Below are 17902 nucleotides of genomic sequence, written 5' to 3'. Positions count from 1 at the left end.
CACTACAGCTGTAACTGTAGTTAGTACTATATCCACCAGAGGGACACCTTTGACTCTGTCCCTGTATCTAAGGATCTGTGTGATGCTTTCTCTCCTCCTGTGGAACAGAGTAGAGCTATAGAGTTGTATAATAGTTCATGTAGGAAGATGTCATGTGGAACAGTGGAGTCAGTGCAGAGAGAGTTGTGTCATTAGATGTAACCAGTATGTATATGTTATGTTGTATTGAAAGTCAGGGTGGAAATATGAACGTTTTATCATAATACATGTGAAGGGTTTTTATTCTTCTTTCTATTCTCTTAAAACTGAAACTATGGAGATATTGTCAGAACTTCTGCTTTTTCATTCTGAGTAACTCTTCATAGTCAGCATCGATAGAACAAAGAATCCTATGTGGTCATCGGTGGCCGGTCACACTTCGGGGGGAAGTTTCCCCTTGGTACAGATCTAGGATCAGCTTTCCCTCCCCCAATCTTAACCTTAACCATTAGTGGTGGAAATGTAAAACCAACCTAAGACCAGCATCTAGGGGACACTTCTCCCTACACCACCGTAGGGAGCCATAATGTGTTCTCCATTTGAAGGCTGGTGGTGCTGTAAACTCAGTCAGGATATATGTAGTGTATATGTCAATTAACAGGATCCCAATTTATTTTAGCACATCCAAAATTCAGACCCTGTGAATTCACACGTACATCATATAGCATGATATATAGTCATTCAATGTAGTTTATTATCAAACTAAGGCTGGTGGGAGTCATATCATGTATTATATTATCAAACTAAGGCTGGTGGGAGTCATATAATGTGTTATATTATCAAACTAAGGCTGGTGGGAGTCATATAATGTATTATATTATCAAACTAAGGCTGATGGGAGTCATATCGTGAAGTATATTATAAACTAAGACTGGTGGGAGTCATATCATGTAGTATATTATCACACTAAGGCTGGTGGGAGTCATATCATGTAGTATATTATCAAACTAAGACTGGTGGGAGTCATATCATGTATTATATTATCACACTAAGACTGGTGGGAGTCACATCATGTATTATATTATCACACTAAGACTGGTGGAAGTCACATGGTGGCCAGTGTTGTGTTGATTTCACAATGTATCATTCACTGTGGTTGACTGATAAAGAGTTTCACTACCTAAAGTCACACAAACACAGGACAATGCAGGGAGAAGACACAGCTACAGACGTATATTAGAGTTTAGGTTAGAAGTAGAAGTTACTGTTCTTGATCACAAGTGTGTTAAGATGTCAGAGGGAGTCTATGAAATCCCAGATAGATTTGAAGACGATGAGCCTGATGCAATGAAGAACACAGACATTGATGGCCAATTATATTCCAACATAAATGCCTTCAAGCCCAGTCGAAGAGATGGAATTGTTGCTTCAGGTAAGATTGCACGAACACACACACACACACACACACACACACACAAATTACACACACACACACACACACACACACATTAAACAGGTGAGATTACCCTGTAGTACTAGACCTTTGTGTCCCATTCCTGGATGATACAGTACAACACATTACCAAAGATTTAGCTTTAATAATTTGTGATACAGTACATTTTCAGTGGTGGAAGAGACCCTCTGGAGTTGCTGCAGTGTGTCTGGGGCTGTTGTGTGATCTCCTAATAATCTTTGACAGTCAGTCTTTGTTGTGAAGTTATATATAAGCACAATATGAAATGCTCATATATGATTGTTGTTCCCACATATGGGTCCCAAAAGAGGGAAATGAAGTGGATCTTTTCAGTCATTCAACCAGCTGTCACTCAAAATCTCCTCGACCAATCAGGCTCATGAAGAGAGAGGGCTGCAGGACATCTAGCAGTTAAGATTGCTAGGCCAGTAACAGAAAGGTTGCTGGTTAGAATTCCTGAGCCGACAAAGTGAAAAATCTGTCGATGTGCCCTTGAGCAAGGCACTTAAACATAATTGCTTTTGTAAGTCACTCTGGATAAGAGCGTCTGCTAAATTGGGGGGCTGAGTGGCACAGTGGTCTAAAGCACTGCATTGAAGTGCAACAGCCGTCACTACAGACCTGTGTTTAATCCCAGGCTGTATAACAACAGACCATGATCGGTAGTCCCATAGGGTGGCGCACAATTGGCCCAGCGTCGTCCGGGTTAGGGGAAGGTTTGGCTGGGGTAGGCTGTCATTGTAACTTGTTCTTAACTTACTTACCTAGTTAAATACGTTTTTTAAATAAAAAACATTTTAAAAAATGGCTAAAGGGTAAATGTAGAGGAGTTACTGTTGTCATCTCATCCTCACTGGTTAAGACTACCCACATTCAATATCTACTTGGATCTGTTTATAGTGTCAAATCTATTAAATGGACATTATAAGGACCCATGTTTGTAGTCCTGGACCTCCTGAACATGTTGATGTATATTTGGTAGTAAACAGAGGGTCCAAATCAGCAGAAAGGTGAAAGGAATGTGGAGTTCTGGAAACTCCCTGAATTATCGTGAGGCTGTTACATATGATATTTAATATATGTTAACAGCTAGCCTTTGTTCTCCACTTCCCCTCTATGATCTATATCTTCCTGGTATAATAGTGTCCTGTCCATCATTACAAATAGCATACATACATACACATACACACATACACAAGCACGGACACAAGAAGGCAAACTTGTTATATTTTTTGTATTAGCATAGCAACAACTACCCGTGTTATATTTATGATACTTCCCTAGAGTTAACACCTACAGTAGTCACACAGACAGAGACACACAGATCACTCAGAGACAGAGATATCACTGGAAGCAGAGACTTAACATGTAGAGGGCTTGCAGTTGTCGTACAACGCCTCCATGTGGCCATGTTGGAAGACCACCACATTAATTCTAGAAGCAGAGACTTAATGTATAGTAGACCTACATAGAAAGAAAGACCCAGGCATTGTTAAAGATGTCAAAGGTAATCTATGCTGAGCCAGATATGAACAAGAAGGTCAAGTTTGACAGAGTTAAGATGGAGGAGAGGATGGACCAGGAGTGGAACAGGAGACCAGTACTCGGGTAACACACACTCAACCCTATTAGAGCAGAAGGTCCAAGGTCGCTCACCTAGGATTGTATTCTCCAATGAGTTCTGAGTAGGAGGGGAGGAGAGAGGATGTGAGGAGGAATTGAGGAAATATTAGTTGAGAAAGAGCCCATAGGTAAGTCTATCATACCGCTATTTCACCTCTATGGTGACTTCCTCTCTCACTTTAACCACTAGGTGGAATCATCACTTAACCATTCAGCACTGTATTCCACCATCAACATGACAGAGAGAGAGAGAGAGAGAGCGAGAGAGAGGGGGTGAGGGGGGTGGAAGAGAGGGAGAGAGGGAGAGAGAGAGAAAGAGAGAGAGAGAGAGAGAGAGAGAGAGAGAGAGAGGACGTTGTCATAGTAGGTTGATGTTACATCACTTTCTCACAGATCCAGTTTTGATATTTTCCACAATTGTAATCATTCCATGTCTTTACAGGGTCATCTAGTCCTATGGTTTTACAGCATTAAAGACACTGTCAAAGATGAGCATACCATTATCAAAAAAAAATGTATCTCTCTCTTAGCATTACATTTTCAAATGCAATTAGTACTTGGCTTCTATGATACATCTACAGTTCTCATGGAATGACATCCATGAGTCAAAACATATATTTTTAAGAACATGATTGGAAACTCTCACTCTCAGTGTTTTTCTTGGAGTCTAGTAATTACTATGCTGATAAAGTCCTACAGTATGTACTGTAACTCGCCACTCTGTATTTCCAACCTAGTCTCAAAACATTTCGTATTATTCTGTATGTAAATCAGAGACACTCCATTTGAATATGATACATTACCTTTCATATGGTATGTATCAATTTGTGGATGCCCGTCATCCATTTTGTATGATATGTTACAAATTACAATGTGTATGATATGTTACGAATTTGCAAAAACATACAATATGCTACGGAATATCCTAAACATTTGAATTCTACTAACATTTGCTAGCTGGTAGTAATTACTATGTTGACGGTTGCATTCAGTGATATGGAGGAGAGGAGATAAGAGGAGAGGAGACAGGAGGAGAGGAGATAAGAGTATAGGACGAGAGGAGATCAGAGGAGAGGAGATAGGAGGAGATATGAGGAGGTGAGGAGCTAGGAGGAGAGGGGAGACTAATTGAGATAGAGCCTTAGTGTCAGAGAGAGACATAGAGGAGGAAGAAGAAAATTAAGAGAATGAGGAAGAGAGAGAAAAAATAAGACAAATAATTGTTGTGTTTATACTGTGAACCATCAGATCCTCCTCTCCACCCTCTCCGAGTTGGGTATCTCCGGCGCGGCTCACTCTTGGATTGCGTCCTATCTGACAGGTCGCTCCTACCAGGTGGCGTGGCGAGAATCCATCTCCGCACCACGTGCTCTCACCACTGGTGTCCCCCAGGGCTCAGTTCTAGGCCCTCTCCTATTCTCGCTATGCACCAAGTCACTTGGCTCTGTCATATCCTCACATGGTCTCTCCTATCATTGCTACGCAGACGACACACAATTAATCTTCTCCTTTCCCCCTTCTGATAACCAGGTGGCGAATCGCATCTCTGCATGTCTGGCAGACATATCAGTGTGGATGACGGATCACCACCTCAAGCTGAACCTCGGCAAGACGGAGCTGCTCTTCCTCCCGGGGAAGGACTGCCCTTTCCATGATCTCGCCATCACGGTGGACAACTCCATTGTGTCCTCCTCCCAGAGTGCTAAGAGCCTTGGCGTGACCGTGGACAACACCCTGTCGTTCTCCGCTAACATCAAGGCGGTGACCCGATCCTGTAGGTTCATGCTATACAACATTCGCAGAGTACGACCCTGCCTTACACAGGAAGCGGCGCAGGTCCTAATCCAGGCACTTGTCATCTCCCGTCTGGATTACTGAAACTCCCTGTTGGCGGGGCTCCCTGCCTGTGCCATTAAACCCCTACAACTCATCCAGAACGCCGCAGCCCGTCTGGTGTTCAACCTTCCCAAGTTCTCTCACGTCACCCTGCTCCTCCACACTGGCTTCCAGTTGAAGCTCGCATCTGCTACAAGACCATGTTGCTTGCCTACGGAGCTGTGAGGGGAACGGCACCTTCGTACCTTCAGGCTCTGATCAGGCCCTACACCCAAACAAGGGCACTGCGTTCATCCACCTCTGGCCTGCTGGCCCCCCTACCTCTGCGGAAGCACAGTTCCCGCTCAGCCCAGTCAAAACTGTTCGCTGCTCTGGCACCCCAATGGTGGAACAAGCTCCCTCACGACGCCAGGACAGCGGAGTCAATCACCACCTTCCGTAGACACCTGAAACCCCACCTCTTTAAGGAATACCTGGGATAGGATAAAGTAATCCTTCTAAACCCCCCCCCCCCCACCGAAAATATATAGATGTACTATTGTAAAGTGCTTGTTCCACTGGATATCATAAGGTGAATGCACCAATTTGTAAGTCGCTCTGGATAAGAGCGTCTGCTAAATGACGTAAATGTAAATGTTTAGATTTAGAGGAGAGTATGTAGACATACTGTACTCTGGAAAATGATTCTTCTTTATTTTTATTAGAAACATGTCATGTGATTTTGCAAAAAAAGCGTGACCAATTATTAGCCTATGCTTATCACTTTAATATTAAGAATAACAAAGCACAGATTAATAAATGAAGGAACAAAGTTCTTTAACAAGGTCTACCAGCTTCCTAATTGAATGTGATTGGATACTTAAAACAGTGTGACCTGGACACACACAGAGGGCAGAACATTACTGAGAGGAAACACACACACTCACACAAAATCAATGCTAATAAAAGGTGAGAATGACTCACAACCTTCACTGTACAAGGGACAACATGTAGGTTACCAACAGCAACACAATGTACCATACACCAGTGGACCTGTCTGCTACATACCTACACACTCATCATGGTGTCTATCTGCTATTGTGTCTCTTCCTGGAGGTTGCTGTCTGCTCAAACCACTGGTTAAGAAAATGTTGAGTGGTCTGAATACTTTCCAAAAGCACATAGCATATATGCTTGGTATCTAACTGTGCATCTCTGAGGTTAACTGAATAATTGAATGCTAGACATTGATTGCAAAATATTAGCTCCTTGTTCCTCAGCCTCTTAATAATTGCATAACGGTAAACCTAGACACGTGCATTTTATAGTATTCCGAGTGGTGACGCAAGGCTTGCAACCTTGGCTATATTCCCTCTGGATACCATTCTGGGCCTATAGCATTCACATGATAATGTAGTCAGATTGACTAATGTAGTTTATTATTATTATATTCAAATAATGTTTGGATAATTTCCATCCACCTACATAATAGTGACTCATCCAATTGATGGGGATTTTCTGTATTACACTACAATGTTATCAGCATCAGCTCTTTCTCCCTATTCTTCACATTCATTTTAGAGCACCGGGGTTGGTGACACAAAGGGTTAAGGTGTGAAGTCCTCCCTACATCTATAACACTGTACGTTCTCAGACACAACAGACTGTTAAACTAAAGCAGCAGTTTAACAGGATGTATGAGGTGTGAAGTCCTCCCTACATCTATAACACTGTACGTTCTCAGACACAACAGACTGTTAAACTAAAGCAGCTGTTTAACAGGATATGCAACATAATATACTGTCTGTTGTACTGTGTGTAGATACATAAAGTACCAAAGTATACTTTAAGGGGGCAATTAGAATGAACCTTTATACGGAGCAGTCTGAGGAGATTTATGCTAATGTGGACAGGAAGAGCTGTGGACAGGATACAGTGAACAGGATCATAGATAAACAACCTGAATCTCAGAACACTGGTAAGTACACTGTAGTCATAGAGACACACACATGTAAGTTTAAACTAATGGTTATTATCCTTCCACTTGCTGCATAAACAATTGTGCCTATGTTAATGTGATGAGGAAGGCCGATGCCCTACGCTCCAAGGCTTCAAAATTCAACTGAGTAAAATAAACTGTAACAAACAGATTATTAAATATTCAAAAACGGAATACATTGTGTCTTCCAAATATAGGTCTTACTTCACAAGGGAAAGCTTTTGAATTGATATACTTGTGGAAAAGGATACATGAAACGTTGTTCCTTTAAGACTAGAGGTTAAATGTTCTGAAATGTTTGAGGCTCTGTATTTTAGGATGTATACTAACTGCTGAAACATTCATTTCCATGTTCATAAAGTCCAATGCAAATCGCCACTGTGTATTTCCAACCTGGTCTCAATGCATTTTTTATTATTATGTACGTAAATCCGAGTCACTCCATTTAGTGTAATATGATAGGTTTAATATGACATGTATCAATTTGTGGATGTCCATGATCCATTTTGTATGTTATAAATTACAATTTCTATTATGTTACGAATTACATTTTGTATGACATGTTACGAATTACAATTTGTATATGTTACGAATTTGCAAAATGTACAATACGTTACGAATGTCCTAAACATATAAATTCTACTAACATCAGATAGCTGGCTAACGTTAGCAAGGCTAGGAGATAACTGTAACTGGTCACTATATCTCCTGTTAATGTGTGAAGCTGTATCTTTAACAACCACAAGTCCCCACCAACAGGAAGAGAGATGGGTTGAGAAAACATAACTTTAAAAGTGTGATTGTGTCTCATTGATGATGCTATGTACAGTACCTGTGTCCACAGAGCCTGATAGCTCAGGGAACAGATCCTCCAGAGTTGTTGCAGTGTGTCTGGGGCTGCTGTGTGTTCTACTGGCTGGGATCATAGGCCAGTCTGTCTACTGTAAGTCTTAAATTACAATTCCTACAATTCACCAGCATTCACCTACAATTCACCAGATTATCTATTTTATTGATACACTTGGTTGTTGTTATAACAGATGATGGGGTCTCTAAGAGCTTCTTAGCCTATAAGACCAACTCATCTGCAGAGATAGAAGAGCTACAGACCAGCTACAACAACCTGACTAAAGAGAGAGACCAGCTACAGACCAGTTACAACACCCTGACTAAAGAGAGAGACCAGCTACAGACCAGTTACAACACTCTGACTAAAGAGAGAGACCAGCTACAGACCAGTTACAACACCCTGACTAAAGAGAGAGACCAGCTACAGACCAGTTACAACACCATCACTAAAGAGAGAGACCAGCTACAGACCAGTTACAACACCCTGACTAAAGAGAGAGACCAGCTACAGACCAGTTACAACACCATCACTAAAGAGAGAGACAAGCTACAGACTGAGAGAGATTTTCTTAGCGGGAGGCTTACCAATCTCGGTGAGTAAACCTACAGTAATAAATTATCATTAACAATACACAACTGATCATGAGTCTGTGTTCTTTCATTAAGTGTCCAGTGTGATAAATTGAAGGAAATTCGTATTTTCATCAATATTTTCAAACCTGTCCGGAAGGCTGGCAGAAGTTTGAATCCAGTTGGTACTTCCTGTCTACTGAGTCTAAAACCTGGAAGGAGAGCAGAGAGGACTGTCTGAAGAGAGGAGCAGACCTGGTGATCATAAACAGTGATACGGAACAGGTGAGAGGCAGAGGGAGAGGGATGAGTGTGCAGGGGTAGATATGATCAAACCAATACATCTCTATATTTATCTTTATGAACAACAGGAGTTTCTCTTCAACCTCAAGAGGAGAGTCTGGATTGGTCTGACTGACTCTGTTAATGAGGGGACCTGGAAATGGGTAGACGACACCCCACTGACCACAAGGTGAGAGATGATAACTAATCTGTCAATAAGGCTCCATTCAACCTTTTTCTATGCAGGTTACTGATATTGATGATAGCAGTCAACAGTTAACTATCAGATGACAAATGTCTACATATTATTTAGTATTATGATGTTGTAACTGATGTTTGACTGTTTTTAACCCTGTAGCTACTGGTATTCACCATGATATCTGATTGTTTTAACCCTGTAGGTACTGGTATTAACCATGATATCTGACTGTTTTTAACCCTGTAGGTACTGGTATTAACCATGAAATCTGACTGTTTTTAACCCTGTAGGTACTGGTATGAACCATGATATCTGACTGTTTTTAACCCTGTAGGTACTGGTATTAACCATGATATCTGACTGTTGTTAACCCTGTAGGTACTGGTATTAACCATGATATCTGACTGTTTTTAACCCTGTAGGTACTGGTATGCCAAACAGCCTGATAATGCAGGTCCTAATGGGGACGAGGACTGTGCTGAGATACACAAAGATCAGAGTCCTCTAAAGGCATGGAATGACATGTCATGTGGCAGCAAACTCAACTGGGTTTGTGAGAAAGTGTTTTAAAATCACCATGACAACATGCTGTAACACACAATATTAATATATTAATAAAAGTCCTACTTGTTTCCTGACGTTGTAGCTTCCTGTTTACCAGAGTCAACATGAAGATAGTACATCAGACTCTACTATATGGGTCTCAAAAAAGGGAAGTGAAGTTGTTATTTTCAGTGGTTCAACTAGCTGTCACTCAAAACCTCCTCGACCAATCTGGTTCATTAAGAGAGAACAGAGCTGCATCCGTTTCTGTCGCCATTTCCTCCTCACTGGCTAAGACTACCCTACCTCAATATCCACTTGGAGCAGTTTGTAGTCTCAAATCTATTGTATGGACATTGTAATGACCCATGTGTGTAGTGCTGGACCTCCTGAACATGTTGATGTATATTTGGAAGTAAACAAACGGTCCAAATCAGCAGAAAGGTGAAAGGAAGGGGGAGTTCTGGAAACTCCCTGAATATATTTGTTAGCAGCTAGCCTTTGTTTTCCACTTCCCCTCTATATCTTCCTGGTATTATAGTGTCCTGTCCATCATCACAAATAGCAAGTCCCATTCCCTCGGCAGGAGGACTGTGTTGAGATATATTCTGGACAAGGTGACCATGTAGAGACATGGAATGATTTATATTGTGCTGCAGAAAATATTTTAACAATAACCTCTGTAACAATCTCTCACATGCACACTTCCACAAAGGTACACACACAAGTATGCAAACTTGTTATATTTTTTATATTAGCATAGCCACAACTACCCATGTCATCATGTTGATACTTCCCTAGAGTTAACACCTACAGCAGTCACACAGACAGAGACACACAGATGACTCAGAGACAGAGATATCACTGGAAGCAGAGACTTAACGTATAGAGGACTTGCAGTTGACGTACGACAACTCCTGGTTGCCATGTTGGAAGACCACCACATTAATTCTAGAAGCAGAGACTAGTTGACCTACAAACAGTGGGGAGAACAAGTATTTGATACACTGCCGATTTTGCAGGTTTTCCTAATTACAAAGCATGTAGAGGTCTGTCATTTTTTATCATAGGTACACTTCAACTGTGAGAGACGGAATCTAAAACAAAAATCCAGAAAATCACATTGTATGATTTTTAAGTAATTAATTTGCATTTTATTGCATGACATAAGTATTTGATCACCTACCAACCAGTAAGAATTCCAGCTCTCACAGACCTGTTAGTTTTTCTTTAAGAAGCCCTCCTGTTCTCCACTCATTACCTGTATTAACTGCACCTGTTTGAACTCGTTACCTGTATAAAAGACACCTGTCCACACACTCAATCAAACAGACTCCAACCTCTCCACAATGGCCAAGACCAGAGAGCTGTGTAAGGACATCAGGGATAAAATTGTAGACCTGCACAAGGCTGGGATGGGCTACAGGACAATAGGCAACAACTGTTGGCGCAATTATTAGAAAATGGAAGAAGTTCAAGATGACGGTCAATCACCCTCGGTCTGGGGCTCCATGCAAGATCTCACCTCGTGGAGCATCAATGATCATGAGGAAGGTGAGGTATCAGCCCAGAACTACACGGCAGGACCTGGTCAATGACCTGAAGAGAGCTGGGACCACAGTCTCAAAGAAAACCATTAGTAACACACTATGCCATCATGGATTAAAATCCTGCAGAGCACGCAAGGTTCCCCTGCTCAAGCCAGCGCATGTCCAGGCCCGTCTGAAGTTCGCCAATGACCATCTGGATGATCCAGAGGAGGAATGGGAGAAGGTCATGTGGTCTGATGAGACAAAAATAGAGCTTTTTGGTCTAAACTCCACTCGCTGTGTTTGGAGGAAGAAGGATGAGTACAACCCCAAGAACAGCATCCCAACCGTGAAGCATGGAGGTGGAAACATCATTCTTTGGGGAGGCTTTTCTGCAAAGGGGACAGGACGACTGCACCGTATTGAGGGGAGGATGGATGGGGCCATGTATCGCTAGATCTTGGCCAACAACCTCCTTCCCTCAGTAAGAGCATTGAAGATAGGTCGTGGCTGGGTCTTCCAGCATGACAACGACCCGAAACACACACCCAGGGCAACTAAGGAGTGGCTCCGTAAGAAGCATCTCAAGGTCCTGGAGTGGCCTAGCCAGTCTCCAGACCAGAACCCAATAGAAAATCTTTGGAGGGAGCTGAAAGTCCGTATTGCCCAGTGACAGCCCCGAAACCTGAAGTATCTGGAGAAGGTCTGTATGGAGGAGTGGGCCAAAATCCCTGCTGCAGTGTATGCAAACCTGGTCAAGAACTACAGGAAACATATGATCTCTGTAATTGCAAACAAAGGTTTCTGTACCAAATATTAAGTTCTGCTTTTCTGATGTATCAAATACTTATGTCATGCAATAAAATGCAAATTAATTACTTAAAAATCATACAATGTGATTTTCTGGATTTTTGTTTTAGATTCCGTCTCTCACAGTTGAAGTGTACCTATGATAAAAATTACAAACCTCTACATGCTTTGTAAGTAGGACAACAGCCAATTTTATAGGTTATCAAATACTTGTTCTCCCCACTGTAGAAATAAAGACCCAGGCATTGTTAAAGATGTAAAAGGTCATCTATGCTGAATCAGATATGAACAAGAAGGTCAAGTTTGACAGAGGTGAGATGAAGGAGAAGATTGTGGATATCTACGTAAGTGCAGACACCCAGAGAGACGGTGAGACCAGCACCAAGAGCGAAGAGACAGCAGACACTGCTCCAAATAATGAACCAGGAGACCAGCATTCAGGTAACACACACACACACACACACACACACACACACACACACACACACACACACACACACACACACACACACACACACACACACACACACACACACACACACACACACACACACACACACACACACACACACACTCACAAAACTTAAAAGTATGTTGTATGTGTCCACAGAGCCTGATAGCTCAGGGAAGAGACCCTTCCTAGTTGCTGCAGTGTGTCTGGGGCTGCTGTGTGTTCTACTGGCTAGGATCATAGGCCTGTCTGTCTACTGTGAGTTTGTGTACAGGTTCATTGCTTTTCACATAGTTGTATTAAGTGCTTGTTACTAAGCCTATTTACCTGGTGTTTTACCTAGTAACTATGTGTTAATACTTTGTAGATAACAGAACCATCAAAGATTCTGAGGATGAAAGGAACAACTTGTCAGAGTTTTTCCCTTTATAAGACCAACACAACTGCGGAGAGAGACCAGTTACAGACCAGATACAATAACCTGACTACAGAGAGAGACCAGTTACAGACCAGATACAACAACCTGACTGAAGAGAGAGACCAGCTACAGACCAGATACAACAACCTGAATACAGTGAGAGACAGGCTTCAGAATTTGCGTTGTGGTCAGTGAGTTGGTTTTCATACCTTTATTCATTATGATGTACATGTGTTAATTGAGATCGAATCCAGTGAATCATGGAAAATAAAATGTGATGTTTATTGTATTGTATCAGTGTTGTGTTGTCATCAAACAGAAAAAACATGTTGTTTTGATGGATGGAAGAAGTTTGACTGCAGTTGTTACTTCCTCTCTACTAAGAAGAAAACCTGGGAGGAGAGCAGACAGTACTGTCTGGAAAGAGGAACAGACCTGGTGATCATAAACAGCAAAGAGGAACTGGTGAGAGGAGAGAGCGCGAAAGAGAAGGGGGAGGTGGGGGGAGGGGGGATATAGGTCTGTCGGGGGTAGATATGGTCAAACGATGAGCTCAAAGTATTGGGACGTTAACAAATGTTTTTTGGTGGGGCTTTGTGCTCCAGCACTTTGGATTTGGAATGATACAGTGTCTATGAGGTTAACGGGCAGACTGACAGCTTTCACTTTATGGGATTTGTGCATCTTTAACTTTCTCACTCATCATTATTGACAATTCATTCAGCACTATCCATGATCATGGTAGCATCCACATTTAAGTAGAAGTGTTTAGTAAACATATTATATACTTATTTACATGTAATGTTACTCCAAATTGACACAATACATTATTAACCATTCATTTCTATTGGGCACAAAATAATCTGAAACACAACCAAAACAAAAAGCAAATTCATCCAACAAGTTTGTAGAGTCACAAGCTAGATGTAGTCATTGCGGAATATGGGACCAAATACTAAACTTTGACTGCTTTAAAACACATATGTGAATTTGTCCTAATACTTTTGGTCCCCTACAATGGGGGACGATGTACAAACAGTGCTGTCATTTCTAAACCGTTCACTCGATATGGATGAAAAAACCCGAAACTGAAAGCTGATGGTCCGCACTTTAACCTTTAATGTATCACTTCAATTCCAAAGTGCTGAAGTACAGAGCCAAAACAACACAAAATGTGTCAGCGTCCCAAAACTTTTGGAGCTTACTCAATTCAGTGTATATTGTATCTTTCTCAACCATAGGAGTTTCTCTTCAACTTCAAGAAGAGAGTCTGGATTGGTCTGACTGACAGAGAGACAGAGGAGACCTGGAAATGGGTGGATGGAACACCACTGACCACAGAGAAGAGATGTTAACTACTCTGACAATAAGGCTCCAATAAAAATGTTTCTATACAGGTTATTGTCAATGATTGCAGCAGTCAACAAAGATATCTTTATTTATGTATATTAATATGTATATTATTTAGGATTGTAATGTTCTAACTGTGATATCGCAATTATTAACCCTGTAGGTACTGGTATTAACCATGATATCTGACTGTTTTTAACCCTGTAGGTACTGGTATTAACCATGATATCTGACTGTTGTTAACCCTGTAGGTACTGGTATTAACCATGATATCTGACTATTTTTAACCCTGTAGGTACTGGTCTCCACCATATCAGCCTGATAATGGCGATGGCAATCAAAAATATGGTGAGAAGGACTGTACTGAGACACTTAAAGATAAGAGTCCTCTGGAGGCCTCAAATTACTTGTTATGTGAACAGAGGCGGAAATCCCAGGGGGGACGGGGGGGACACGACCCCCCCATCCTGGTAAAAATATGATTTGTCCCCCCAATATATCACTGTAAACATAACTATGTCATTTAAATAATATTGATAATACACAGTGAAAGAACTTGTGCTGATTATAGACACTTAATAGCTCATTTTTAAGTTTCAAAAGATTGAGACCCCCCGACTTTTGCCTCACAATGGTTTGATCCACTGCCAGTGGCACATGATACAGGTACTGCGCATGTGTGGGAATGTAACAGAGCCTGTCGTTGGTGGCTGACCTACAGTAAGTAGTTCAAATAAAGCATATGTTAGACATTTTCTTTACTTCTACCACTCAATACAAGAAAACATATTTATAACCGTCACCAGTCCTCATTTTCGCTGCATTAAATGACAGGTCACTCTATATGTTAGCTAGCGGTTAGCTTATGTTTGCTAGCTAGCTACAGTATAATCAACCAGTTTTTGCAGCTATTTGAATTTGAGTCAATGAGAGAGGCTAGCAATGCAATGTAGTGTTCCTTAGCTGGCAAGGTAACAGAGGGTTCATGTCTACCGTCTGAAAGGCCCTCAATGCACATAACTAATGTGAGGTTGACCCAGTCAATCTCACCATAGCGATTTTGTTTTATGTTGGCAGGGTTCACACACACAATAGCTACATTTGCAGAGCTAGTGCGCAAACTAAAGCAAACATTAACTATCAAGCTAGCTAGTACCTATTCCATTTATGTGGCGTGGTCAAAGATGAATCTTTGCAATCGTCAGTTTATTCCAAGATCAGCATGCAGCTGTAGTGCTTCGAAGTCCCTGTGATAAGGTTAGCGATAAACTGAACTCCCAACTGAACAGAACTACACTTTCTTCTACCATTGTCTTAAATATCTTTAATGGTCTCATTGCAAAACACTAAATTGTTGCTAGGGGACTTTGAAGCACCTGTGTGCCGTTCTTGGAGTAAACTGACGATAGCAAAGATTATAGCAAACACCACAGAAACGGAATTGGTGCTCGCTAGCTCTGATAATTCAGCTATTGTTGGAAGCCAGACAATATAAAACATAAACTATATTAAAATTACAAAAGGTTGCAGCACACGTTGTGTAAATGGTGAACTCATACAGCTGTCAACCCTTGTCACTGCAATTTGTTTCACATTTGCTAGCTGACTAGCTAGCTACCTTTTAGATCGAAGCCCATCTAGAATGATAGAAGATGATAGAAGCCCATATAGAAGATAATAGATGATAGAAGCCCATCTAGAATGATAGATGATAGAAGCCCATATAGAAGATAGGATAATAGAAGCCCATATAGAAGATAATAGATGATAGAAGCCCATATAGAATGATAGATGATGATAGAAGCCCATATGGAAGATAATAGATAATAGAAGCCCATATAGAATGATAGAAGATGATAGAAGCCCATATAGAAGATAATAGATGATAGAAGCCCATATACTCCTCTAAATCTAAACATTTACATTTACATTTACGTCATTTAGCAGACGCTCTTATCCAGAGCGACTTACAAATTGGTGCATTCACCTTATGATATCCAGTGGAACAACCACTTTACAATAGTACATCTATATCTTTTTTTGGGGGGGAGGGTTTAGAAGGATTACTATATCCTATCCCAGGTATTCCTTAAAGAGGTGGGGTTTCAGGTGTCTACGGAAGGTGGTGATTGACTCTGCAGTCCTGGCGTCGTGAGGGAGCTTGTTCCACCATTGGGGTGCCAGAGCAGCGAACAGTTTTGACTGGGCTGAGCGGGAACTGTGCTTCCGCAGCAGTAGGGGGGCCAGCAGGCCAGAGGTGGATGAACGCAGTGCCCTTGTTTGGGTGTAGGGCCTGATCAGAGCCTGAAGGTACGGAGGAGCCGTTCCCCTCACAGCTCTGTAGGCAAGCACCATTGTCTTGTAGCAGATGCGAGCTTCAACTGGAAGCCAGTGGAGTGTGCGGAGGAGCGGGGTGACGTGAGAGAACTTGGGAAGGTTGAACACCAGACGGGCTGCGGCGTTCTGGATGAGTTGTAGGGGTTTAATGGCACAGGCAGGTAGCCCCGCCAACAGGGAGTTGCAGTAATCCAGACGGGAGATGACAAGTGCCTGGATTAGGACCTGCGCCGCTTCCTGTGTAAGGCAGGGTCGTACTCTGCGAATATTGTATAACATGAACCTACAGGATCGGGTCACCGCCTTGATGTTAGCGGAGAACGACAGGGTGTTGTCCAGGGTCACGCCAAGGCTCTTAGCACTCTGGGAGGAGGACACAATGGAGTTTTCCACCGTGATGGCGAGATCATGGAAAGGGCAGTCCTTCCCCGGGAGGAAGAGCAGCTCCGTCTTGCCGAGGTTCAGCTTGAGGTGGTGATCCGTCATCCACACTGATATGTCTGCCAGACATGCAGAGATGCGATTCACCACCTGGTTATCAGAAGGGGGAAAGGAGAAGATTAATTGTGTGTCGTCTGCGTAGCAATGATAGGAGAGACCATGTGAGGATATGACAGAACCCAGTGACTTGGTGTATAGCGAGAATAGGAGAGGGCCTAGAACTGAGCCCTGGGGGACACCAGTGGTGAGAGCACGTGGTGTGGAGATGGATTCTCGCCACGCCACTTGGTAGGAGCGACCTGTCAGGTAGGACGCAATCCAAGAGTGAGCCGCGCCGGAGATACCCAACTCGGAGAGGGTGGAGAGGAGGATCTGATGGTTCACAGTATCAAAGGCAGCAGATAGGTCTAGAAGGATGAGAGCAGAGGAGAGAGAGTTAGCTTTAGCAGTGCGGAGAGCCTCCGTGACACAGAGGAGCAGTCTCAGTTGAATGACCAGCCTTGAAACCTGACTGATTTGGATCGAGAAGGTCATTCTGAGAGAGATAGCAGGAGAGCTGGCCAAGGACGGCACGTTCAAGAGTTTTGGAGAGAAAAGAAAGAAGGGATACTGGTCTGTAGTTGTTGACATCGGAGGGATCGAGTGTAGGTTTTTTGAGAAGGGGTGCTAGATGATAGAAGCCCATATAGAAGATAATAGAAACCCATATAATAGATAATAGAAGCCCATATAGAATGATAGATGATGATAGAAGCCCATATAGAAGATCATAGAAGCCCATATAATAGATAATAGAATCCCATATAGAATGATAGATGATGATAGAAGCCCATATAGAAGATAATAGATAATAGAAGCCCATATAGAAGATAATAGATGATAGAAGCCCATATAGAAGATAATAGAAGCCCATATAGAAGATAATAGATAATAGAAGCCCATATAGTAGATAATAGAAGTCAATCTCTTACTGTAAATAACCTGCAAACTGTGTGTATGTAGCCAGCCAGGTAGAAAAATGACATAAAAAAGACGAACATCAAGAGTATTTTCAGTACACCAAAACGCAAGGTAAGAACCCTAGTAGCCTAATATCTCAAAGACTAGTTGATAAAATGTTCATAAGAAAGAAGTGAAATGCTAATGGTAATGTTTCACAATGGTGTCATTAGGCAGAGCAGGCAACAAATGGCACAGAGACAGCAGCACTGGGGACAGATCGGCAGGGATAGA

General features: G+C 42.1%; 1 protein-coding gene across 2 annotated transcripts; it reads left to right on the top strand.

Annotated features, from left to right (window-relative positions):
• The first annotated feature begins 1170 nt into the window (after nt 1–1170).
• LOC106602216 (uncharacterized) lies at nt 1171–9382 on the top strand. 2 transcript variants are annotated; one of them, XM_082978525.1, is made up of 7 exons: nt 1171–1411; nt 4607–6869; nt 7735–7833; nt 7931–8332; nt 8470–8594; nt 8681–8781; nt 9213–9382. In XM_082978525.1, the coding sequence occupies exons 2-7, from the start codon at nt 6755–6757 to the stop codon at nt 9358–9360; spliced, it is 990 nt and encodes a 329-aa protein (XP_082834651.1). In that variant the 5' UTR covers nt 1171–1411; nt 4607–6754; the 3' UTR covers nt 9361–9382. The 2 variants fall into 2 exon arrangements, with proteins under 2 accessions (XP_082834651.1, XP_082834650.1); XM_082978524.1 differs by having other exon boundaries at nt 7720–7833.
• Nucleotides 9383–17902: the final 8520 nt, after the last annotated feature.

Source organism: Salmo salar, chromosome 08 (assembly GCF_965601325.2).
Source record: "Salmo salar chromosome 08, fSalSal1, whole genome shotgun sequence".
Classification (NCBI taxonomy): Eukaryota; Metazoa; Chordata; class Actinopteri; order Salmoniformes; family Salmonidae; genus Salmo; species Salmo salar.
Note: the sequence above shows the minus strand (reverse complement) of the source record. Positions and strands in the feature narration are given on the sequence as shown.

Bases quoted from the DNA above. Each gene is read 5' to 3' on its own strand.
- LOC106602216 (XM_082978524.1), top strand. From the start codon at position 6,755: ATGAACCTTTATACGGAGCAGTCTGAGGAGATTTATGCTAATGTGGAC. The intron at 7,834-7,930 runs GTAAGTCTTAAA...TTGTTATAACAG, and splicing joins CATAGGCCAGTCTGTCTACT to ATGATGGGGTCTCTAAGAGC. The intron at 8,595-8,680 runs GTGAGAGGCAGA...TATGAACAACAG, and splicing joins TAAACAGTGATACGGAACAG to GAGTTTCTCTTCAACCTCAA.